At 42.1% G+C, this 26,863-nt stretch overlaps 1 protein-coding gene across 1 annotated transcript in view; it reads left to right on the forward strand.

The window, feature by feature from the left end:
* LOC124613960 overlaps positions 1-24,630 on the forward strand; it is a 31,083-nt gene extending 6,453 nt beyond the window's left edge. The window contains exons 2-3 of the mRNA XM_047142741.1: positions 16,572-16,790; positions 22,674-24,630. Coding sequence (XP_046998697.1) covers positions 16,574-16,790; positions 22,674-22,924 — 468 coding nt within the window. The 5' untranslated portion in view covers positions 16,572-16,573 and the 3' untranslated portion in view covers positions 22,925-24,630. The remainder of the gene's footprint in view (positions 1-16,571; positions 16,791-22,673) is intronic.
* The last annotated feature ends 2,233 nt before the right edge of the window (positions 24,631-26,863 follow it).

Below are 26,863 nucleotides of genomic sequence, written 5' to 3' on the forward strand. Positions count from 1 at the left end.
TGCAGAGTCTGCCACTTGAGTTTATTAAACATCTCCGTAACGCTATCACGGTTACCAAATAACCCTGTGACGAAACGCGCCGCTCTTCTTAGGATCTTCTCTATCTCCTCCGTCAAACCGATCTGGTACGGATCCCACACTGATGAGCAATACTCAATTATAGGTCGAACGAGTGTTTTGTAAGCCACCTCCTTTGTTGATGGACTATATTTTCTAAGCACTCTCCCAATGAATCTCAACCTGGTACCCGCCTTACCAACAATTAATTTTATATGATCATTCCACTTCAAATCGTTCCGCACGCATACTCCCAGATATTTTACAGAAGTAACTGCTACCAGTGTTTGTTCCGCTATCATATACTCATACAATAAAGGATCCTTCTTTCTATGTATTCGCAATACATTACATTTGTCTATGTTAAGGGTCAGTTGCCACTCCCTGCACCAAGTGCCTATCCGCTGCAGATCTTCCTGCATTTCGCTACAATTTTCTAATGCTGCAACTTCTCTGTATACTACAGCATCATCCGCGAAAAGCCGCATGGAACTTCCGACACTATCTACTAGGTCATTTATATATATTGTGAAAAGCAATGGTCCCATAACACTCCCCTGTGGCACGCCAGAGGTTACTTTAACGCCTGTAGACGTCTCTCCATTGATAACAACATGCTGTGTTCTGTTTGCTAAAAACTCTTCAATCCAGCCACACAGCTGGTCTGATATTTCGTAGGCTCTTACTTTGTTTATCAGGCGACAGTGCGGAACTGTATCGAACGCCTTCCGGAACTCAAGAAAAATAGCATCTACCTGGGAGCCTGTATCTAATATTTTCTGGGTCTCATGAACAAATAAAGCGAGTTGGGTCTCACACGATCGCTGTTTCCGGAATCCATGTTGATTCCTACATAGTAGATTCTGGGTTTCCAAAAACGACATGATACTCGAGCAAAAAACATGTTCTAAAATTCTACAACAGATCGACGTCAGAGATATAGGTCTATAGTTTTGCGCATCTGCTCGACGACCCTTCTTGAAGACTGGGACTATCTGTGCTCTTTTCCAATCATTTGGAACCCTCCGTTCCTCTAGAGACTTGCGGTACACGGCTGTTAGAAGGGGGGCAAGCTCTTTCGCGTACTCTGTGTAGAATCGAATTGGTATCCCGTCAGGTCCAGTGGACTTTCCTCTATTGAGTGATTCCAGTTGCTTTTCTATTCCTTGGACACTTATTTCGATGTCAGCCATTTTTTCGTTTGTGCGAGGATTTAGAGAAGGAACTGCAGTGCGGTCTTCCTCTGTGAAACAGCTTTGGAAAAAGGTGTTTAGTATTTCAGCTTTACGCGTGTCATCCTCTGTTTCAATGCCATCATCATCCCGTAGTGTCTGGATATGCTGTTTCGAGCCACTTACTGATTTAACGTAAGACCAGAACTTCCTAGGATTTTCTGTCAAGTCGGTACATAGAATTTTACTTTCGCATTCACTGAACGCTTCACGCATAGCCCTGCTTGCGCTAACTTTGACATCGTTTAGCTTCTGTTTGTCTGAGAGGTTTTGGCTGCGTTTAAACTTGGAGTGGAGCTCTCTTTGCTTTCGCAGTAGTTTCCTAACTTTGTTGTTGTACCACGGTGGGTTTTTCCCTCACAGTTTTACTCGGCACGTACCTGTCTAAAACGCATTTTACGATTGCCTTGAACTTTTTCCATAAACACTCAACATTGTCAGTGTCGGAACAGAAATTTTCGTTTTGATCTGTTAGGTAGTCTGAAATCTGCCTCCTATTACTCTTGCTAAACAGATAAACCTTCCTCCCTTTTTTTATATTCCTATTAACTTCCATATTCAGGGATGCTGCAACGGCCTTATGATCACTCATTCCCTGTTCTGTACATAAAGAGTCGAAAAGTTCGGGTCTGTTTGTTATCAGTAGGTCCAAGATGTTATCTCCACGAGTCGGTTCTCTGTTTAATTGCTCGAGGTAATTTTCGGATAGTGCACTCAGTATAATGTCACTCGATGCTCTGTCCCTACCACCCGTCCTAAACATCTGAGTGTCCCAGTCTATATCTGGTAAACTGAAATCTCCACCTAAGACTATAACATGCTGAGAAAATTTATGTGAAATGTATTCCAAATTTTCTCTCAGTTGTTCTGCCACTAATGCTGCTGAGTCGGGAGGTCGGTAAAAGGAGCCAATTATTAACCTAGTTCGGTTGTTTAGTGTAACCTCCACCCATAATAATTCACAGGAACTATCCACTTCTACTTCACTACAGGATAAACTACTACTAACAGCGACGAACACTCCGCCACCGGTTGCATGCAATCTATCCTTTCTAAACACCGTCTGTACCTTTGTAAAAATTTCGGCAAAATTTATCTCTGGCTTAAGCCAGCTTTCTGTACCTATAACGGCTTCGGTGCTTTCTATCAGCGCTTGAAGTTCTGGTACTTTACCAACGCAGCTTCGACAGTTGACAATTACAATACCGATTGCTGCTTGGTCCCCGCATGTCCTGACTTTGCCCCGCACCCGTTGAGGCTGTTGCCATTTCTGTACTTGCCCAAGGCCATCTAACCTAAAAAACCGCCCAGCCCACGCCACACAACCCCTGCTACCCGTGTAGCCGCTTGTTGCGTGTAGTGGACTCCTGACCTATCCAGCGGAACCCGAAACCCCACCACCCTATGGCGCAAGTCGAGAAATCTGCAGCCCACACGGTCGCAGAACCGTCTCAGCCTCTGATTCAGACCCTCCACTCGGCTCTGTACCAAAGGTCCGCAGTCAGTCCTGTCGACGATGCTGCAGATGGTGAGCTCTGCTTTCATCCCGCTAGCGAGACTGGCAGTCTTCACCAAATCAGATAGCCGCCGGAAGCCAGAGTGGATTTCTTCCGATCCATAGCGACACACATCATTGGTGCCGACATGAGCGACCACCTGCAGATGGGTGCACCCTGTACCCTTCATGGCATCCGGAAGGACCCTTTCCACATCTGGAATGACTTCCCCCGGTATGCACACGGAGTGCACATTGGTTTTCTTCCCCTCTCTTGCTGCCATTTCCCTAAGGGGCCCCATTACGCGCCTGACGTTGGAGCTCCCAACTACTAGTAAGCCCACCCTCTGCGACTGCCCAGATCTTGCAGACTGAGGGGCAACCTCTGGAACAGGACAAGCAGCCATGTCAGGCCGAAGATCAGTATCAGCCTGAGACAGAGCCTGAAGCCGGTTTGTCAGACAAACTGGAGAGGCTTTCCGTTCAGCCCTCGGGAATGTCTTTCGCTCCCTGCCACACCTTGAGACGACCTCCCACTCTACCACAGGTGAGGGATCAGCCTCAATGCGGGCAGTATCCCGAGCAACCACAGTCTTAGTCCGATCAGGGGATGCGTGGGACGAGCTGGCCGTCCCCGACAAACCCCCATCCGGACCCCCACAGTGATGCCCATTGGCAACAGCCTCAAGCTTTGTGACCGAAGCCAACACTGCCTGAAGCTGGGAGCGAAGGGATGCCAACTCAGCCTGCATCCGAACACAGCAGTTGCAGTCCCTATCCATGCTAAAAACTGTTTTGCAAAGAACGTCTGAACTAATCTACAGAGAGCGCAAACAAATCGACAAAATTTAAACGGTTATTAAAATACAAGATTGCCTAGTAAATGCAGTAATGCTGCTACTTGCGCACTGCTGACACTGCTCGGCGGCGGAAGGAGACTACGCGAATTTACACTATTCAGTTACTAAAACGCGATGCTACAACTCTCAAATACTATAATACGCCCGAAATTTATGAATTAAACAATGCAAGTACCAAAAACACGCAAAGAAATTAAGAATTAAACTATGTAACAAATGAGTGAGCTAGGAGTATACGACTTGCTGCTGCAGCTGCTCATCCAACGGCGGCAGGAAGCACATACAGAGATTTACATAATCACCGGTCTATTTTGACAAGGATGGGATAGAGTGTAGGACGTGGCCTTATAATGGCAGCCATTCCGACATTCGGCAGAGATAATTTAGGAAAACCAAGGAAAACCTAAGTGTGAATGGCGAGATGAAGGTCAGAGCCTGGATCCTCCTGAATACGAGGCCTGTCCCTAAACAAGAGATGAGTTTCGTTCGGTTTAACTCTGGTTTACAGTGCTGTTTTGTTTACACATTGTTCGAGAAAAGTTATTTCATAATGTAAATAAGCTAGTGCTACGCTGTTAATTTTTTTTCTAAACACAAATCACTGTACACACTTTGATTGACATAAGAACCACAACAATGATGCTTAATTTCCATTTTTCGTACTGCCAACTTCCCAGTTTCTTACTTGAAAAACTGAGTACGCATACCTTCATATTGTGTAAGAAATTGGGTTCAGAAAGAGCATAAGATGATAGTGCTATCTATTTCACAGCTTCGGTGTAAGGCTTTCCAGAAAGAAAGAAGAAAAAGAAAGCATTGTGCGAAAGTGCGTTGGGAAATGAAACAGGTGTTTCATTATTATTTACTTGCATTATATTTACGTATTTTTTGCCTAACCCTCAACTGTGTTATCTAAGTAATCCTTTAATGTATATGACTATGGCTTGGAGAAGGGGATGGGGACTAAGTTCCTACGTGGTTGCAAATCCCAACCCCACTAACTACAGAAATCAGAACGCCACTATGTATTAGAGGCACAACATATGATTCGGTGAACAGCCACAACTGAAGGTCATATTGATAAGACTGAGAAATCCACTTCATTTGTAAGAGTAACTTTCTTAGCATGGCTAATTTCTGACGCTATTGGTTCGTCGTCGGGTGGAACACATGTTGTTTGTCATGTCATGGGTGCGGACGGGCGGGCCAGTTAACGCAATACATTTAACTCACGCATACTTAGCATTAGGATTCGCCGGTGCTGCCAGAAAAGCACCCGTCTCGCCTGTACCCAGTACGCGCACAGGCACATCGATTCCAACACTCAAGTCATTTCCTGACGATGAAGATTATGCTAATTTTAGAAAGTTTCCATTTTTGTTCAAATATGACGAGCCTTGAACACCGATAGAGTTTTATACATTGATTTATAATTTCAAGCGTAATGTGGTTTCGCGGCGAGCGGTAGACATTCTTCTATAGCACCCCATACTGCACAGAATTACAGTCTTCTTTCTCTTATCAAAAACTGATTCCTAATCTAAAGAGACCAGACGAAAGAAAACGCCTGTTCAAGGTTGTAGGAACTCCGCCGATAACGCTGATCCCACGGGCGAGATACATTTCTACATTAAGAAAATGGGCATGTCAGAGATCGACCAATTCCTACATGCCGGAGACGCCCAAACATATTTGCTGGAATGGTTGTTCTCAGGGCACTGCTTGTTACTGCTCAAGTTGTTTGGTAACAGACACATGAGTCTGTCAGCTTTCCAACTTCTTCACAGTTGTGATGAGAAACTTCTCTAAAATTGCCAGTCATTTTGGCTTTCCAGTAGATCTCCAAACGTTTGTAACCACATACAGTCCACACGAATTTGCTCATTTCGTACGTATTCTCCACATATCGTCAGGGACTTACATTGGTGAATCTACATCAGGTTCTCATGAAAGGGCCAAATTACTACCTTACGTTCACAGCGCGGCTTATTCGAAATATCATCGGATCAAAATGAAACATCGCACGTGGTCCGCTGTTTGACATTTTCTAACGACATATGAAAAATTTTGATAATTTGGTAACACTGAGGTCGATACTCGGGAGGGCTGCAGGCCGTTACTTGACGCTTGAAGAAGTAATCAGTTCGTTTAACTTTTGGCATTTGCGATAAAACTCCAAAGAGCCGAGATAAAATGGCAGTGACATCCGGACGCTTAGCAGTTTCAGATCGAAGGAAAAACAAACCACTACACTTTTTTTTTCTTTGTTCATCACGTTGAGTGCAGCATTGTTGTACAGTTATGAGGGCGCGATTTATAGTTCTGGGAGGAATTATGGACGCTGCAGTGGTATCTTTAGATGTAAATCAGAGGACTACTTTTAATAAAAACGTAAGAAATATATTTACAGATCACTCGAATTTAGATTACATACGTTCAATATGTCCTCCACCAGTGACACGAACCATGTCATATAGATACTCGAATTCCTCACATACTTGGGTAAGAATGTTCATCGTCACTGATGTTACGGCATTACGGATCCGGTCCTTCAACTCTTCTAGGTTCTGTGGCAGTGTTGGCGCACAAACGTTGTCCTCAATGAAACACCACAGGAAGAAGTCACAGGGCATCAAATCCCGTGACTGTAGAGGCCAGCTGAGAAGTGCTAAGTTGCCTTCTGTTTGACGACCGATCAGACGGTTCGATAGAGTTTATTCAGATATTCACGCACTTGGCGACTCCAGTGAGGGGATACCCCGTCTTGCTGAAAAATGAAGTTGCTCATTTCAGCCTCAGAAACAACCAGTTTTGTAACATTGTAAGGTACTGCTGACCGTTAACCGTATTTCCATCAGAGAAAAACGGGCCGTAGACAGATGAATGGGATGTCGCATAAAACACATTGACTTTGGGTGAATTTCGTACATGTTCAATATGGGCACGTGGGTTCTGTGGGTCCCAAATCGGAACATTGTTTGAATTCGTGCGACATTTTCGTCGGAAATACTGGGACAGCAAGAACTCTTTCCTTTACATAAAAATCCTGTGTCTACGAACTGTCGATACCGTCTGCGAATGTTCAATCCATTCGAACGATCAGTTTGATACCTCAGCCAGAAACGTCTTTGCAGTATAATCACGGAATTACACTTCGCAAACTCAAAGACACAAAATTATTCCTGCTGCTGAGTAACCATTTTGCAGCGAGTAACGGTGACCAAGCAAACAGAAGACAACCGTACACTGTAAGGGAAAAAAAAGACGCACCACGAAGGAATTATCCGAATGGTTCGGTAATCGGCAGATGTTATGTACATGTACAGACAAACAAATGATCAAAATTTTAGAAAAATTACATGATTTATTCAAGAGAAGGGGGCTTCACACATTAGGCAAGACAATGACGCGTTGCTTTACCCCTGGCCCTTTTGCAAGCAGTTATTCGGCTTGGCATTGGATTGACAGTATTGTTAGATGTCTTCCACAGTGACATCATGCCAAATTCTGTGCAATTGGCGCGTTAGATCATTAAAATCCCGAACTGGCTGAATGGTCCAGCTCATTATGCTCCAAACGTTCTCAGCTGGCCGAGATCCGGCGATCTTACTGTCCAAGTAGAGTTTTGCAAGCACAAAGACATGAAGTAGAAACTCTTGCCGAATGTGGGCGGGCATAATCTTGGTCAAGTGTAAGCCCAGGATGGCTTACCATGAAGGACAACAAAACGGGATGTAGAATATCGTCGAACATATCCTCTCTACTTCGGCCATCATGTTATTTTACTGCGCTAACAAAACTCATGTACTACTTGAAGTGTCTCGTTTCCTAATTTAATTACCTCAGCGTCACATGATTTAATTCGACAACATTTACTTAAACTTGTTTTGGTTTTGTTGATGGTCATATTATATCCTCCTTTCCAGACACTCTCTATTCTGCTCAACTGCTCTTCCAATTTCTTTGCTGTCCGTGACAGTATTACAATGTTATCGGAAAACCTCAAAGTTTTTATTTCACCTCCCTGAACTTTTCATTGTTACTACAAATTTTCTTAGGTTTCATTTACTTCTTGCCCGGTGTACAGACTGAGTAACATCGGTGACCGGCTACTGCCCTGTCTCAGTCCCTTCTCAACCACTGCCTCCTCCCAGTAGTTTACTTACCACAGCTACCTTTAGAATTTCAAAGAGTGTATCCCAGTCGACGTTGCGAAAAGCTTTCTACAAAGCTACAAAAGCTGTAAACGTAGGTTTGCCTTTCCTTTACCTTGCTATGAATAATCGTAGGGTCAGTATTGCCTCTGGAATCCAGACTCATCTCCGACGTCGACTTCTACCAGTTTTTCCACACTACCGAACCTACCCGTAACAAATCTAGCAGTACGCCTCTGAATTGTTTCGATGTCTTTCTTTAATACGACCTGGTGAGGATCCCGCACTCGAGTAGTACTAAAGAATGGGTCGCATTAATTTTCTATGTGCAGTCTCCTTTATAGATGAGCTACACTTCCCTAAAATTCTCCCAATACACGGAAGACGACCATTTACCTTTCCTACTACCTTCCCGTACTTTACTGTGGTGATGACGTCCAGCAAAAGGTCTGACGACATTCCGTCACGTGACAGAATAAACTACTCCATTAGTCACGAGAATAATAATTCTCTCTCTCTCTCTCCAAAACTGTAGTTATCTCTAATTCAATTGTTCTTGATCGTGAAGCGGGTATTTTAAGACAGTTGTTTCCCAACAGCACCATTTATTTATTTGGTCTATTATTACAAGCGGAAAAACTAAATTTAATGGCTTTTTCATTACTATTACATTACTCCGGAAATTTCACAAATATTAATGTAATACGGTTAATTACCCTTTCGTTTCTGTTTTGTTGAATTTACTGTTTTTTAAGGAGAAAATCGGATAGAATGCTACACGGCGACTACTGCCTGCTACGTTCGACCACGGAAGCCAATAGCCCACTCCACAAACTGAAAATGAAGACTGATGCTTGTCATGTTGACGCAGTAGACGAAAGGAAAACGATGTAAGGAGAACTGTACGCAATGCTCTGTTATTTTGCATAATAAGTATGGCTCCACGACTGTTTGCTCCCACTCAAGAGGCAGGACACGGCGAGCAGGAAATAACATTTATTATGTAAAGAATATTCAGCGCCACAAGGAAATAATAGTCTTTCTTTCTTCTAAATATCAGCGGATTTAAACGTGAATAAATACGAAAGACTGCCTATCGGCAAAACTCGAAATGAGAAAAATAGTTATTTAATTTACTCTAAAATTAGATTTCATTGTCGTATAGCATCATTGCAGTTCTACTTCAGTCCAGGGCTTTATGTTTCAGGATGCTTATCAGATATGAAAGACTGTGTAAAAATAAGCTTTTCATTAGCTATTGTATTGTAGCAGGAGAAATAACTTTCTAATACAATGTAGTACATTCGAATATGCTGCTGAAACTGCTCTGGTAAATCTGTGTTATCGAAGATATTTTTTAACCCGGTGGAATGACTATAAAACAGTCACAATCACTGTTTCCTAATTCTCCCTGTAGAAGCAGCAAATGACCAGCGGTCCATCGCAATTGTGTAACATAGATCCAACGGGATTACTGGTAAGTTCTTGAGCGACACTGCGACTTCTTAAACAACTTTATAAGGAGCTCCATTACCGTTTTAATGTAAGGCCTTCCGTAACTAATCAATCGCTTTCCCAGCGAACTCTCGGCTCGGGAACAGAAGTGTACGTTGCAAGCCGTACAAGGGAATCGCTAACGTTTCCAATAGCATTAAAGTCTTGAGGGATCGCAAGCTACAACAGTTGGTATCTTCAACGTGTAGCATCTCTTTTTGTCAAATGAACTCTGTGAAGAGCTGTCATGAGGGGATGCCCATGCCTATGCCAAAATTGACTTTTTCTCGCATTACAGCTTAACGTGACGTAATTAGTCTGCTTCGCGTCTAATGTGAGACTGATGCGGTTACTCTCTGTCTAGCAGGAAGTAAGATTACAGGTCAAGATGCTTTTGATATGGTGATTTTTAGATATGAAGCACCAGCTCTGTTGGATGAACATAGGAAAGGATATCCGCGATGATCTTTTTGGAGGAACTATCACAGCTGTCGCCAGAAGTAGCTTAGAGAAAATATGGGAGAACTCCGTTCCTGCTGAAAATCGATCCTTGTCCCATCTTTTTCGGATGACATCCCGTTAAATCCCCCCCCCCCCCCCCCCCCCCTCAAATTTCCCTATAACTGAACTACTGCTTCTGCTCAGCATTAAATTTCGACTACTCAGAGACCAAAAGGCAAAATCTCATGACCCTAGTTGGCTGGGTGACAGACCAGCGGTTGCTCAGCAGCCTATTTGGAAAGGCTTTCCTTCCACGCGCGGAATTGTGCTTTTTCTTCGAGAAATGTGTTTTGTTTATGTGGCCGATGATGAGCGTGTGTAGAGTTTGGTGTCACGTTTTTAAGGTTGCTCACGATGAGAAAGAGAACAGAGGGAGATACCCGGTGCCAGCACATAGTTTGCTCCTCCCAAATAGCACCAAGAGGGTCGCCGAACCTCCCTCATCCGATGAGCGAATCCATCAACAGTGTCATGTGCTCTCATTCCGTGAAACACCTCGGAGATAATTGTAACCTAATCCAGAACCTTGGTGCAAAATCTATGGATTAGGAATGTTACCCTACCACTTATCCTTCCTTTTGGTGGCGAAATACTGTGGATGATGTATTACTTGTGTGTGAATTTCTGCATGGAGGAAGAGGCACGATATGTTCGGAGTGTCAAAAAACGGCCGTGCGGAAAGAGAGGCAGAACAACACACGTACAGATGCCATACTGAAGAAATAGTAAGCTCCCACAGCACTTGGAAATCAGAATAAGTTCTGGAAATGCGTTGTGCTACACACGAAAAATCGCATCTGGCGCAGGAATTTTATTGTTCAAATAATTATAATAATTGACATCATTGGAAACTTTCTCAAAACATCAGGACAGCGAGAGTTGATGTATTTTATACTGTCGACGACGAGTCAGTTAGAGACGGAAGTTCGGATGGGCAAATAAAGCGGCTGGATAGTCGGACGAGGGATTCAGTTCCGCTCCTTCCGAATGCGACACAATTACAGGTTCTCTGCAATTTCACGAAGCTCCGGTGCGTAAAATATCAGTTGAATGGAAAATTCTACAGTTGGCAATATTTTTATTCTACAAGATGATAATGTCCAGTGAAAAACATATAAATATCGTGAGGTTGTGAAAAACCCTTTCCGTGTGTCACAATGTGTGTGTCGATGCTTACCACACTTATTAGTTGTTGTGTATTGAAAGGTGTGTTGTTGAACAGTTATGTCTGAGTCCTTTAGTTGGTGGTCTTATTGGCAATAAGTGGCTTCACTTTCTTTTAGTTTTCATTACTTTCAATCGCATTCGAGGCGAGCGACAAATTAAGTTATTCTGATGTTTTAGTACAATGTTTTCGCCGAAAACAGGTGTTTGGCATGGTCCAGTCCGACAGTGATGCAATGACCTGTAGGTCTTACGTAGGAAATGCAAATTTCTGATGCGACAGAAGCGTAGATAAATAGCATGACTATCCAGTGTAAAGCGATGAGCAATTACATCACATATTTACGGGAAACAATGACTTAAGCAAGTAATTCCTTTGTGAGCGAATGGAAAAGAGAGTGTGCCACTACAGTTGACAACCGAGAATCGCTGACTTGAGGAACGTCCACGTTACGTTGTTGTATAATCTGGTATATGTCTTGTATGAGCTTCGAATTGTTTCAAATAACTGATAACGATATCTGGCAGATAATACTTTTCCCTGAATTTCCACCGTTAATCTCGATGTCGGCTCAAAAATTGAGACCTTTGACTGCTTGTTACACAAAGACGATATGTGCTATCAAAATAATTGCCAGCTACTTTAAGTCAAAGTAGAACGCTTCTGTTTCTCCCTGTTACAATATTTAAGTTATCACGTAATTGCGCAGTGCTGCAGTCACTGGGATATGGAAACTTAAATTATATATTCTTACGTTACTGTATGTCCATTTACGAAATAAAATTGTGACTAGAAAGGTAATGTGTGATATGACACAGTGATTAAAAGCATTGGACTGCGTTCGGGAGGAGAGCGACCAAAATTCTCGTTTGGTCATCCTGATTTAGGCACTCCATGGATTCCATAAACCACTTCAGGCGAATATTTTTTATTGAAAAGGGCAGGGCCGATGTCCATCCCAATCAGTGCTCGATCAAAACTAGCGTGTCACACCCAATAACGTCGCCGTTGACGGAACGTTAAAATGGAATCTTCCCTGTTTCCTTGTTTGTTTTCATCACTCCCTGCATCGAAAATTTCTAGAGTAACTAGGCCCAACACGCCACAAACCACAGAATGAAAGCTGTAATATACTGACATTTCTTCTTTGCGTTTAATCACCAAACGAAGATAGAAAAACGTTTCATTGAATGCTAGTACGAATAGATAGATTTTACTGAGCAAGAGATCTTCTCACCGGCCCACACTAGTAAAACAAATTTGAATCAGTACTCTCTTAAGGGGACGTCGACAATTGTAGAGTACCCATTTACGTGGGTGGTTTGACAAGTCTGGTAAAAAAAAAGTTTGTTTCGTAAACAAGTCGCCTTACTTCTCGATATATTGGGCGATATCCACTTGTCCCAGAAATCCAGCTTTTTCATCCCATCGGAAAAAATAGTCTGTCAAACTCTGCAAAATACTCGTTGACTGCAACTGTCACTTCTTCCCAGCAAGCCTTAGTTTTAAGATAGGGAACAAGAAGAAGTCACTTGGGGCTAAGCCTGGTGAACAGGGTGGATCTGGAACCTGCTCAAAGCCCATTTCGTGCACTTTCGCCATTGTTGTAGCTGATGGTTCAAATGGCTCTGAGCACTATGGGACTCAACTGCTGAGGTCATTAGTCCCCTAGAACTTAGAACTAGTTAAACCTAACTAACCTAAGGACATCACAAACATCCATGCCCGAGGCAGGATTCGAACCTGCGACCGTAGCGGTCTTGCGGTTCCAGACTGCAGCGCCTTTAACCGCACGGCCACTTCGGCCGGCTGTAGCTGATGTTTGGGATGGTACTTTATTATGGTGATAGAACACTTTTTTGAGTGAAAACTTTGTTTTTTTTTCAGCCAATGCAAGTTTCAAAAGATTCAACAATGAAGCATAATAGGGCCCCAAGTAAACTATCATTTTCCCTTGGGAATCCCAAAAAACAATGTCCATACCTCACCAGCTGACAAAATGGTCATTGCCTTCTACAGTGCACTATCATGAGCCTCTGTCCATTCTTTTGATAGCCGTTTTGACTCTGGTGTGCAATAATGAATCCAAGCTTCATCAACAGTCACAAATCGGCGCAAAAAGTCTTGCGGACTGCGATTAAACATCGCGACATTGTGCTGAAATGTACTCGATGCGCATTTGCTCGATTGTGAGCAATCGCGGCACCCATCTCGCACACAACTCCTTCACAGACAATTCTCCGTGCAGGATATTATGCACTCGCTCAGTTGAGTTGCCTACAGTCTTCCCTTCTTGCATGGAAATTTACCAGACTTATCAAACCACCCTCGTAGATAAATTTTCACACAGATGTTTGCTGACAGTAAAATGACAATGATTTTGGCTTTTACCACAGTATACTGTAGTTTTTTAAGCGCCTGACATGTAAGTTTTCTGTATCGCTCAACTTATCATGGCTGTAGCCATGTAGTGAGCTGTTATGGTAGGCTAGTGGGGAAGGCGTCGTCTTACGTTACGAACTAGAATTCAAATTTGCTTGACGATTTTGACGAAACATACGTAATCTTTTCGTAAAATGATCAGAACTTCAGTATTAGAAAATTTTTCTTCTATTACGTCAGCAATTTGGAATTTTGGGACAACAGAGCATTTTGTTGAACATAGATGTATGCTACACAAGATGTATGCATAGTTTCTGTTGTCAAAGGAACTAACACAAATTTTCCCATGTAAGGGGCAAGACTCTAAAATTGTCATTTTTGACAAAAATGAGTTGATAAGTTTCGAGACGTATTTTGTCACAAGAAATAAATTATATAGGTATCACGAAAATCTTATTACGTACCAGAGAATTGATGGTTGTACACTCAGTATTAGTTGCGGCCGCCTGTGACTAAACGGTAAGTTTTCATTAACGTTAACTCTGCCAGAGACAGCAAAGGACTTGTAAGAGCAGTTGAACGCAATGGGCAGTGTCTTGAAAGGAGGATATAAGATGAACATCCACAAAAGCAAAACGAGGATAATGGAATGTAGTCGAATTAAGTCGGTTGACGATGAGGGAATTAGATCAGGAAATGAGACACTTAAAGTAGTAAATGAGTTTTGCTATTTAGGGAGCAAAATAACTGATGATGGTCCAAGTAGAGAGGATACAAAATGTAGAGTGGTAATGGAAAGGAAAGCATTTCTGAAGAAGGGAAATTTGTTAACATCCAGTATAGATTTAAGTGTCAGGAAGTCGTTTCTGAAAGTATTTGTACGGAGCATATCCATGTATGGAAGTGAAACAGGGACGATAAATAGTTTAGAGAAGAAGAGAATAGAAGCTTTCTAAATTTGGGTGCTACAGAAGATTAGATGGTTAGATCACTTAACTAATGAGGTACTGAATAGAATTGGGGAGAAGCGAAGTTTGTGGCAGAAGTTGACTAGACGAAGGGATCGTTTGGTAGAACATTTTGTGAGGCATGAAGGGATCACCAATTTAGTATTGGAGGGCAGTATGCAGGGTAAAAATCGTAGAGGGAGACCAAGAGATGAATACACTAAACAGATTCAGAAGGATGTAGGTTGCAGTAGATACTGGGAGATGATGAAGCTTGCACATGATAGAGTAGCATGGAGAGCTGCATCAAACCAGTCTCTGGACTGAAGACCACAACAACAACTACGACAACAACAAAAATCAAGACTGTTTCTTGTGTATGACACTGCTGAAGGATTCCTAATGTGGGACCTTATTATCTACAATTTTGTGATCATTTGTTTTTATAAATTCTATCCGAATGCCAGAGGAGTTCAGTACACACCACACATAATTACATTATTGTTGTAGAATAATTCAGTTCGGTTTTATTATGCTACGCAGATTTACATTATGTTTAACGACGAAATTAAATAAATAAGAAGTGCTAACAAAACAAAAATGAGATCGTAAAAAAAGGTATCTTCCATATAAGATGAATGAAGCTATTCGAGTTATTGAAATTCTGGTTACTTTCTGGTAATAAATTTACACAGGAAAAGAGTCTCATCAGAATCGGTGTGTAAACCTAAACCCTACTCCGCAAATTCGGCGTATTAAGCCTTCACAACTCGCCTACCAGAGAAATTTGCCGTTCTTAAGTCATGAGTTGACTGACACAGAAAATGTCTACTTCGGTTTCTCAGAAATTACGGAGTTTTGAGCTATGCCGAAATAGGCGTCAGTTTAATGGTTCAAATGGCTCTGAGCACTATGGGACTTAACACCTGAGGTCATCAGTCTCCTAGAACTTAGAACTACTTAAACCTAACTAACCTAAGGACATCAAACACATCCATGCCCGAGGCAGGATTCGAACCTGCGACCGTAGCGGTCGCGCGGTTCCAGACTGTAGCGCCTAGAACCGCTCGGCCCCTCCGGCCGGCGGCGTCAGTTTATTTTCAAAGAAGAACATACGTGAGAAAATTCATCTGGCCGGCTTCTCACTGTCAACAATAATGCCTGCAGCTATAAATGATTTAGTAGTTTTACCTGTCGGAATGTGTGGATGTAAGTTATTCTGGGCGTTAAAGTTTCTCAAAAAAAGTGGAGCGCATGCAATGTGGTTGGCTTTCTGATATATCATGGTTCTTAATTCACACGGAGTTGTTTACTTCGGCGATAACTACCGCCCAGGCTGCAAACTGTTCGTCGAAATTTTCCTGATTATTGTGCTTCCTAATTACGTATTTATAGAAGTTTACCCAGACGAGGTCGCTAGTGCACGGCCAATGTTATAGAACTTATACTATCAATACTGTGTATAGCACGCATAATAGGTCAGTGAATGCCTCGCTGCGCGGCGGGCTTGCTCATTTCATAACGTGAGATGAAGAAATTTTTTTTGGGTGGGCGGGGGGGGGGGGGGGGAGGGGGGGGGGGGTTGGTTGGGGCGGGAAGGAGACCAGACAGCGAGGTCATCGGTCTCATCGGATTAGGGAAGGACCAGGAAGGAAGTCGTCCGTGCCCTTTCAAAGGAACCATCCCGGCATTTGCCTGGAACGATTTAGGGAAATCACGGAAAACCTAAATCAGGATGGCCGGACGCGGGATTGAACCGTAGTCCTCCCGAATGCGAGTCCAGTGTGCTAGCCACTGCGCCACCTCCCTCGGTGATGAAGCAATTCCGGGCCTTTTGGGGGAACTACCTACGACTTCTCGCAGCAGTTTGGCTAGAATATAGAGTGAAGCGAGAGGCGAGGAGAACAGTTTACAACGAGAACTGATACGTAATTCGTGGCAGTAAGTACACCATTATTGAAAGCGAACAAGCCTGTGATGTTTAAGCGTTCGTTACTTCCGCGAATCCTTTCTACTTTGGTACTGACGCTCGGAGCGAAACACAAAGCCGTAGTATTAGTTTCGTATCAATTGCAGTAGTACATCTTGAATTGGCAGGGATTACTTCTGCCGTACAATTTATTAGTCAATACGCTGGGCGACGTTTACTTAGCTTCCCCCTCACCCCCTCCCCTCCTCTTGAAAGCAATCACGCAAGGTCTGACGAATAACAGCTTTCTTCGGCTGCAACAAAAGCTGGTGACATCGGCACACGAGAGCTTAGCGCAGTTGTTGTGGTTGGCAGGGATGGCGACTGCGACGGTGACGCTGTACTCGCACGCGCCGCGCTCCATGGGGAAATTCATGGCGCACTTGGTCGGTCTGTCGGACAACATGTGGCCGTCGTACTCGCGTCTCAAGCACTGGAGCCTGCTGCTGCACTTCGACGGCGACCCCGAAGACGAGGTCTGGCTGTGCACGCTACGGCGCAGTAGCCTGGGCGGCAGCCAGAAATTCTCCACGGGTAAGCCTTACTATGGTCTCATATTGAGTTGTCAGTCAATCGCTCATTTTTCTCGTTTACAATAGTTAACAAACTTGGACGTTTTCAACAGTACGAGAGCAACACAAGGCAATTTAAAATAAATGCAGCTGCTACAAACGCTTATAACTATTTAATGAATAGCAATACATCGTTAAGAATTACAGAGAACGTAAAAATATTAACAACATGTCTGCACACTATATAGGCGTTCTACACTCCTGGAAATTGAAATAAGAACACCGTGAATTCATTGTCCCAGGAAGGGGAAACTTTATTGACACATTCCTGGGGTCAGATACATCACATGATCACACTGACAGAACCACAGGCACATAGACACAGGCAACAGAGCATGCACAATGTCGGCACTAGTACAGTGTATATCCACCTTTCGCAGCAATGCAGGCTGCTATTCTCCCATGGAGACGATCGTAGAGATGCTGGATGTAGTCCTGTGGAACGGCTTGCCATGCCATTTCCACCTGGCGCCTCAGTTGGACCAGCGTTCGTGCTGGACGTGCAGACCGCGTGAGACGACGCTTCATCCAGTCCCAAACATGCTCAATGGGGGACAGATCCGGAGATCTTGCTGGCCAGGGTAGTTGACTTACACCTTCTAGAGCACGTTGGGTGGCACGGGATACATGTGGACGTGCATTGTCCTGTTGGAACAGCAAGTTCCCTTGCCGGTCTAGGAATGGTAGAACGATGGGTTCGATGGCGGTTTGGATGTACCGTGCACTATTCAGTGTCCCCTCGACGATCACCAGTGGTGTACGGCCAGTGTAGGAGATCGCTCCCCACACCATGATGCCGGGTGTTGGCCCTGTGTGCCTCGGTCACATGCAGTCCTGATTGTGGCGCTCACCTGCACGGCGCCAAACACGCATACGACCATCATTGGCACCAAGGCAGAAGCGACTCTCATTGCTGAAAACGACACGTCTCCATTCGTCCCTCCATTCACGACACCACTGGAGGCGGGCTGCACGATGTTGGGGCGTGAGCGGAAGATGGCCTAACGGTGTGCGGGACCGTAGCCCAGCTTCATGGAGATGGTTGCGAATGGTCCTCGCCGATACCCCAGGAGCAACAGTGTCCCTAATTTGTTGGGAAGTGGCGGTGCGGTCCCCTACAGCATTGCGTAGGATCCTACAGTCTTGGTGTGCATCCGTGCGTCGCTGCGGTCCGGTCCCAGGTCGACGGGCACGTGCACCTTCTGCCGACCACTGGCGACAACACTGATGTACTGTGGAGACCTCACGCCCCACGTGTTGAGCAATTCGGCGGTACGTCCACCCGGTCTCCCGCATGCCCACTATACGCCCTCGCTCAAAGTCCGTCAACTACACATACGGTTCACGTCCACGCTGTCGCGGCATGCTACCAGTGTTAAAGACTGCGATGGAGCTCCGTATGCCACGGCAAACTGGCTGACACTGACGGCGGCGGTGCACAAATGCTGCGCAGCTAGCGCCATTCGACGGCCAACACCGCGGTTCCTGGTGTGTCCGCTGTGCCGTGCGTGTGATCATTGCTTGTACAGCCCTCTCGCAGTGTCCGGAGCAAGTATGGTGGGTCTGACACACCGGTGTCAATGTGTTCTTTTTTCCATTTCCAGGAGTGTATATGACTTCCGTTGGTCACAGGCACAACATCTAAGCTATAATCAATTTCACACCATACGTTCTGAAGCACATTTGGAAGCCCCGATGCGAGCGCATCAGAAATGTTTATTTTGAGTTGAGGAATTTTTTTCGATAAACGAGGCATACATGAAAGATCTTTCACAAAGTCCATGGGTGGCATATATAGAAATTTAGGTGGCCATCAGCAGAACAAAGCATCAGCATGACCACTATGACTGATCCACAATACAGAAGACGTTGACTTAAAAATGTGTAAACCTCCGTACCCCAATGGGCAGCCGGCCGCGGTGGCCGTGCGGTTCTAGGCACTTCAGCCCGGAACCGCGTGACTGCTACGGTCGCAGGTTCGAATTCTGCCTCGGGCATGGATGTGTGTGATGTCCTTAGGTTGGTTAGGTTTAAGTAGTTCTAAGTTCTAGGGGACTGATGACCTCAGATGTTAAGTCCCATAGTGCTCAGAGCCATTTGAACCATTTGAGACAGGCAATACTCCATGAAATAACTGTGGAAATCAATGTGCAATATATGACAGAGTGTATCTATTACGACAGTATGTGGCGTTAATGGTCTATGGCAGCAGATGGCCAACATGAGTGCCTTTGCTAACAGCACGACATCACTTGCAGCACCTGTCCTGGACTTGTAACCATACTAGTTGGACCCCAGATGACAGGAAGAGCCTGGTTAGATGAGTCCCAATTTTGGCTGTAAAGAGCCGATGGTGGGGTTTGTGTGGTGCATTGATCCCATGAAACCATGAACCCAAGTTGTTGACCAGGCACTGTTCAAACTAGTGGTGACTCGATAATGGTTTGAGCTGTGTTTACAGGGAATGAATTGTGTTCTCTGGTCCAACCGAACCGATCACTGACTGGAAACAGTTATGTCCGGCTACTTGGAGACCATTTGGTGCCATTCATGGACATCATGTTGCCAAAATTTTTTTTATAAGTAATTGGATATACAAAAAAAATCTACTCACCAAGCAGCACATATATAAAAAAAGGTATTACAATTTGCCGGACTGGATGAGATGGGAAGGTTTTTGCTCCTCATTGGTCTGGCAAGTGTCCCTGGCCCGGTGTTCTGGAAGACTTTTCTGAACTCTACCCTTTTTCCTAAACCTCACCAATCCTTTCCCTCACCCCTCTTTCTTCTCCTTCAACTTTTTCCCCACAATGAGCCACTGGCTCCAAAAGCTATCAAATTGTAACACCTTTTTTATATGTGTGTTCTCCTACCACTGCTTGGTAAGTAGATTTTTTTATCTATCCAATTATTTATATTTTCAAAAGTTGATCATTACCGTTCAAACAATTTTTATGTATAACAGTGTGCCTTACCAGTGGACCACAATTGTTTTCAATTGGTTATTAGAACATTCTGGGCAATTCTAGTGAATGAGTTGGTCACTCAGATTGCCCAACATGAATCCCAAGAAGTTTATGGGACATAGCCACAGCTCGAGGTCTTGCAGTATCATTCTCGCTTCCTGCACATGGGATCCCGGGTTCGATTCCTGGTGGGGTCCGGGATTTTCCCTGCCTCGAGATAACTGGGTGTTGTTGTGTCGTCATCATCATCATCATCATCATCATCATCATCATCATCATCATCATCATTCATACCCATTACGGTCGGAGGAAGACAATGGTAAACCACCTCTGCAAGGACCTTGCCTAGTTGGCAGTACTGGTCTCCCACATCATCCCCTGCACTCCTCAGAGTATGGGACCTCATCATTATCAGTTGAGAGGTTAGTTCATGCACAAAATACTACACCAGCAATACTTTCATGGCTATTGACAGCTATAGAGGCAGCATGGTTCAATATTCCTGTAGAGGACTCCCAACAACTTGCTGAGTCCATGCCATGTCGAGTTGCTGCACTACACCAGGCAAAAGAATGTCTGACATGATATTAGGTCTCCCATGACTTCTGTCACTTCAGTGCATTTCATACTTTTAAGAAAACTGTACTTCCAATGGTGTTCTCCATATGTAAACATAACTAAATGAGGAAACATAAGTAGATCTGCCTTGTCTTTATGTTGTTCTAAGAAATAAAAATTATCTACCTGCACCAGAAACAGCCATTACTGGTCATATAACAAATGAGACACTATGTATAAAATTATTTAGGGTTTACTGGGAAGCAAGTTGATATAGAATAACCATACAGGCATGTGCAGAATTACCTGGAGATAACCAGGAAAGGAAGAAAATTTCATTTATTGACAGACAATTTGGAAGGGAAGAAATGCTACAATATGGATATTTGTCTTCGTCTGGCACCTCTCTAACATTTGAACACTTGAGCACAACTCATGGTCCTACTAAAATATCTCAATTTTGTGCTGTCTTTCTCATGCCATTCCAAATCCCAGAAATGCTGTTCTGCATACTTTGATGGTACAGTAAGCTGGAGAAAATCATGCCACGTATAAATGAACGATCCTAGAACAAAATTTTTCATTCAGCAACAGGGTGTGCGCTGCACTGAACTTTTTCCACATCTCTGCAGTTGTATTAAAACTGAGCATTTTGTGGCTAAGAAACAGACTTAAGCCCCAGTTCAGTAGACAGTTTTAATTTACTAGAAATGTGTTTACCCAATTTTATCAAATAGATCAATAATGTTTAATGTGATGACAGGAAAGAATATATTTTTAAAAAATAAGACAGAGAAAAAGTATCAACCACATTTCTCATGACACTATGACCACATTCACCAAATATCTACCTACACTACAAAGAAATATGTGATGAAAACTGAGGATAATCATTATAGGGTGCATTAAGAGTACTAACACAAAATTATAATTCAAGGAAATACTACTATATTAAGTGAAGATAAAATGTGTATAGCTATACTATATCCACGCCATGACTTGATTCGGCTGAAATTAAGAACCCAAATATGACACTTGTGAGTGGTTATCTTTACTCTGGATTCCACAAAGGCTTTTCCAGTGTTGCATCAATAGGTTTTAATTTAATCCATTTAATCTTATGACATAATACGAAAAATAAGGGAAAGGCAGCAACTCACCTGTAGTGGACTGATATGTAGAGTACAGAAAGATATGACAGAAAACAATATTCACAATAGCTTTTGATCTCTTGCTCTCTTTCTAATAAAAGTAAACACACACAAAGATACAGACACTCAAACACTCAACCCCAGTCTCGCCTTCGAAGTGTGTGCTTGGATGTTTGTGTTGTTGTGAGTGTGAATGTGTGTACTTGTACTAAAAAAAAAGAGCAAGAACTTGAAAGCAAGTGTGAATACTGTTTTCTGGCACATGTTTCGGTGCAACATGCTAACAGTCCACTATAGGCAAGTGATTGCCTTCCATTATTTTACATATTGTTCAATTAAGGGATTTCCACTATTGTTATTAATCTTCTGAGGTAAACAGACAAGATGAGATTTCAAATAATCATTAATTGATAGAAACAATAAAAATCCAACAAAAATTGGGACAATGCAGTGGGGATTGAAAATTCCTATTAGTTCCAGGACAGGTAGTTACATCTGTTGTCACCAGGACACTATTTATATGACATACAGTTAATAGTTATTTGATGATGAAAACTAATGTAACTACTCAGATATTAATCCAGGAACAGGAGATAAACAGAAGCAACATAACAACTGTATCTTTAATAAACTAGAGGTGTTCCTAATTATTTTGCTTTGTTGAGCTTACCTTGAGAAAGTTCACAGCGATGTAAAACTAATTAACTCCAAATGCAGTTTCTAACAGTTGCTTCACTTTGTAAATGTATATTTTTACTTGTTTCACAGCTCTGGACACTTTCCTTCATGATGAGATCTGTGGAACATGATAAATGAATGAACAAAAAGAATGCTATTAGGCAGATTGACACATCTGACAATAACATCTATCATATTAACATTCATAAGCAATAACAATTATTTAATAAGTTATTACAAACATCCTTCTTTTAAGCTGTCATCAAATTGTAGGATTGAAAAGCTCAGTCTAGGACTGAAAGCAATTCTTATATTTCTGAATATCATAATGTGTGCCTATTATCTTGCTGATGTTATAAACCACATAACAAATTATGAGTACATTGTATGAAATGAAACCAATTAACCTCATGCTAGTTTGTGTATCAATAACATAAATATCTGGATTATTGTATGATTCATACAGTCTTTAATATGCAATTTTTTTTTCAGGAGGGGAAGAGATTGCATATTACTGCAAAAAAGTAAGCAAGCACGAACACCGAATTGGAAAATATGCAGAGACATTTTATTCTCTCGGTACAGTGAATATAACCGTTGAAGAACTGAAAGAAATGTGTAAAAATAATAAGTGTAATGGACGAAAATACAATGTTTTCAAAAGGAATTGTCAAGACTGGACAAGAGACTTGTGTAAGAGACTCGACATTTGGGATAGAAAAGGAAAACAAATTCGGACTTGAAACAAAACAGTTATGAAGGTGCAAACACAACATGTGTGCAGCTTCTTGGTAGTTAAATGAAAAGTCTCAAGCTTTTCAGATGACTTTGTCAGACATGAGCTTCGAGAGGTCACAATGCTGGCAGTGTGAAATGTTTGTCAAGTATGGTGAAGCTTTTCACAGTACTCATGTTTATGAAACACGGTTGCAAGTTAGAGTGTCAGTACATAATCTGAATCATTCTACTTTCATGATGTATGGACTACTTTGTTTGTAACAACTAGATGAAACTGTGACGTGTAAATAGAAATGTTCGTTTGTAATTTCTTTGTTTGCATTTAAGTATAGGAAGAATAAGATGAGGAGAGTATTAAAAGACTGTAGTTATCTCTCAGAAAGTGCTCAAGTATTACTTAGTCAATGCCACATTGGTAATAATGTACATAAATGTTTCTGTTGAGAGATAACATATATCTGTGTTAGACATGTGTGACGTTTCCATGTACTTAAAAGCTTGTGTGTGTCTGTTTAGAGATTTCTTTATGGAAAGGCACAGCAAATACTTTTTTTATAATGATGTGATCTCTAGTTATAAGCCAAAGGATACCATCATCTTGAAGCAACATTTCAATGATTTTCCTGCTTATGATCTTCATAAGATGATGATGGGCAGGGAACTTTCCAAAATATTGCTTGAAGATAATGTTGCTACTTGTTTTGATAACCTGAAAATTATTTATTATTATTATTATTATTGTGTGGCACCCATTAAGAGTTTCTAAATAACAAGAATAGATATACTTGCCCAAGTATTGCTAAACAATTTGACACAATAGTTATTATTCATTAGTGACAGAACAAATCCACCTACTATGAAAGATGCTACTAGTTAAATAGCACATTCAAAATACATATAAAGGCATAGCCTATATGAAAATGGAGGCCTTCTTGGTGATTTAATAATTAAATCCGAGGTTTAGTTACCAAGGAAGATTTAATCAGTAAAAGTCACCAAGAAGGCATGCATTTACATTCATGCTATTCCTTTATATGTATCATGAGAGTTCTAATTAGCTAGCAGCATCTTTGTTGGATGTGAATTTGTTCCATCACTAATAAATAACAGCTGTTGCATTACATTTATATAGCCAAACTCTCACATTTTGAGGTCTTATTAGTTTCAGAATGGAGGCCAATGTGAGATTATAAGGTGTGTCAAGAACAGCTATATTTCTTAAGATTACTTGCTATTGTTTTGCTGTATTTCAGAGGGTAACCAAAAGCTCTCAGATTTTGCATTATGGCAAATTCTGCATGAAGCTCAGTGAATGTACAAATATAAGTTGATAGGCAACTTTTGTATTTCTGGATTTCACACTGTAAGATTGCTTAAGACAATATACACTCCTGAGTATTTCATTTAGACTGACATAAACATGACCAAAATTATTATTAATTCTTAGTTTTTGAACCATAAACTGCTTAGAATAATTATTGACTGTTTTCTAACAAAATACTGGAATAGTGTGTCAGAATTTCTGCATGTTTGTATGCATAGGCTGATAGTAATATATGAATATGATATTACTAAACAGACTATGTTTAATTCTCTTTATAATATAGAAGTGGCAAGGCCATAATTTTTCTGAAAAGGGCAAATGATGCATGCCTGGAAAGATTTTCAGAAATTAAACCATAATCTTGCCTGGTAATAGGTGTTCGCACAATTGAACAGCAAATTAATATGTAATTTCTACTGTGTTTTGTACACTTTTAATATATTTCAACAAAATGTAGATCTGAATTGTATGTGTCAGTGATATTAAATATGTATTTATTAATTTAACTTTGTTTTAACTTATTTTGTCCCCACAACTACTGAATTTTCAAATGCTGATGGTTATTGTAAGTTAACAGTTGCTGTTATTGTAAGTTAACAGTTGCTGGAATCTTGCAATAACAATGGAATCCAGTGCGAGGGATGACAGCAATGTCTTGATATTTGATGATGTACTACAACTTACATGAAAAGTGATGCTGTTCATGTTAGAAATGCCATTGTCATTACTAGTACTACTACTTCTACTACTACTGCTACTACACAATATTGGGAAATGAGCAGCTGTTCATGTTGGAAATGCCATTGCCGTAACTACTACTACTGCTACTATACAATACTCGGAATTGAGCAGCTAATCTTAAAAACTTTTAACAGATACCGCAGCCACACAGAGTGTTAGCACGTTTCCATAATATTAGGGCTAGGGCAGAATAATGGCTTATAGTCAAGCATGCTGAACCTGTGAAACAAACCAGGAAATACTCTCTTGAGTTAGCATTAACAAGCTGACTGCCACAAGGTCGGTGGCGGCACAGCAGAGCCGCCTGCTGGGGCCATCAGGGGCCTCACAGCAGTCAGCGTGTTGATATAGACATCTCTAATATCTTTAGTGCTTTGGGAACTGTTGACAAAAGCATTCAGACAACCCAACGGTACACAATCAGTCTAAAAGCAAAGAGTGTAAGATGAAATAGAATGCTAAAAAGGAACAGGTTAAGAAAGCAAAAAAGCTGTAAGTGCACAATAGTAGCCATAGGATATGAACATCAGAACTGATGGATAACCAGATAACTATTTAATTTAAACCAAATGCAAGGCTCAGCAGTGCCACCAATGGTTTAGGCTCTTTAGAGAAACAGCTTGATAAAACTGATCTTATGATTGCAGTTGTGAGTGTAGACAGCTGTTTGGCCCATAAACTGAATTATAGGATGGCGTGAGACACACAGTTGAGAATGAGCTAGGCAGTAGTGTAAAGATTGTGAAATATTTTGAAATGTCCAACAACCTTGGCTGAAGCGTTCTCTTGTACATCTCAATGCAGATCTTTGGGAAGCTATCCCACCGGAAGTGATTTTAACAAATAGGTCTGATGACCACACAGTTGAGTGCCCCACAAACCAAATCACCAAATTAACCAATAGGTTAATCCCTCACTCAGTTGCATTACATAAAGAATTACCTGCATGCAAATTCTTCTGGTAGGATGCTATTTGAATAATAATTGTGAGAAATATGCAGTCTTACTAAAGTAATATCAATCTATTCCAGTGATTTCCACTGTGTTCCCAAGCCCTTTTTTTAGAGTAAGTTCATTCGAAAAACAGAGCTCCAAAACAATCACAAAAGAGACAACTGCTGGCAAAGCAAAACACTGAGGCTTGGAAAAATCTGTGGATCTGACAGAACACTCATTTAGTATACTCTATCAAAATATTGTTTCCCCACAGTAAAGTTTCCAGTGAGGATCTATAATTAGAATCAGCTAACATCAATGATTTGGATTGAAAAGTGATACTAAATTATTACACACACTCCATGGTGGGGGTAAGAAGGGTAAGGAGGAGGAATGACGGGATAGGGTGGGGGAAAATATGCTGCTGTGCAGCGAGCAGGGCACAATGGGGACAGAATAGTACAGTTAGGTGCAGAGTCAGAAGACTGTGCAGAGGGTAGAGGGAATGGCAGAGGGGGCCCAAGAGATGTACAGAAGGGGAAAAGACTAGTTGGTGGAGTAGAAGGCATGTGTAGTGTTGGAGTGGGAGCAGGGGAGGGGAATGGAGGACAGCGTAGGTTGAAGCGAAGGGATTACAAGAATCAAGGATATGTCATAGGGAACGTTGCCACTAAAGCAATTCAGAAAAGATGGTATTAGTAAGAAGGATCTAGATGGTGCAGGCTTTGAAGCAGTCATTGAAGTGAAGCGCATCATGTTGTGCAGGACAGACAGCTTGTTAGTTCTTATGCCAATGTAGAAAGCACCACAGTGGTTGCAGCTTAGTTTGTAGATCACACAGCTGTTTTCACAGGGAGCCCTGCCCTTGATGGGATAGCAGGTACCTCTGGCAGGACTGGAGTAGGTCGTACTGGAATGTCTTGTATCCAGGTCTATTGCAGGG

The sequence above is a fragment of the Schistocerca americana genome, chromosome 4 (genome assembly GCF_021461395.2).
Source record: "Schistocerca americana isolate TAMUIC-IGC-003095 chromosome 4, iqSchAmer2.1, whole genome shotgun sequence".
Lineage (NCBI taxonomy): Eukaryota > Metazoa > Arthropoda > Insecta > Orthoptera > Acrididae > Schistocerca > Schistocerca americana.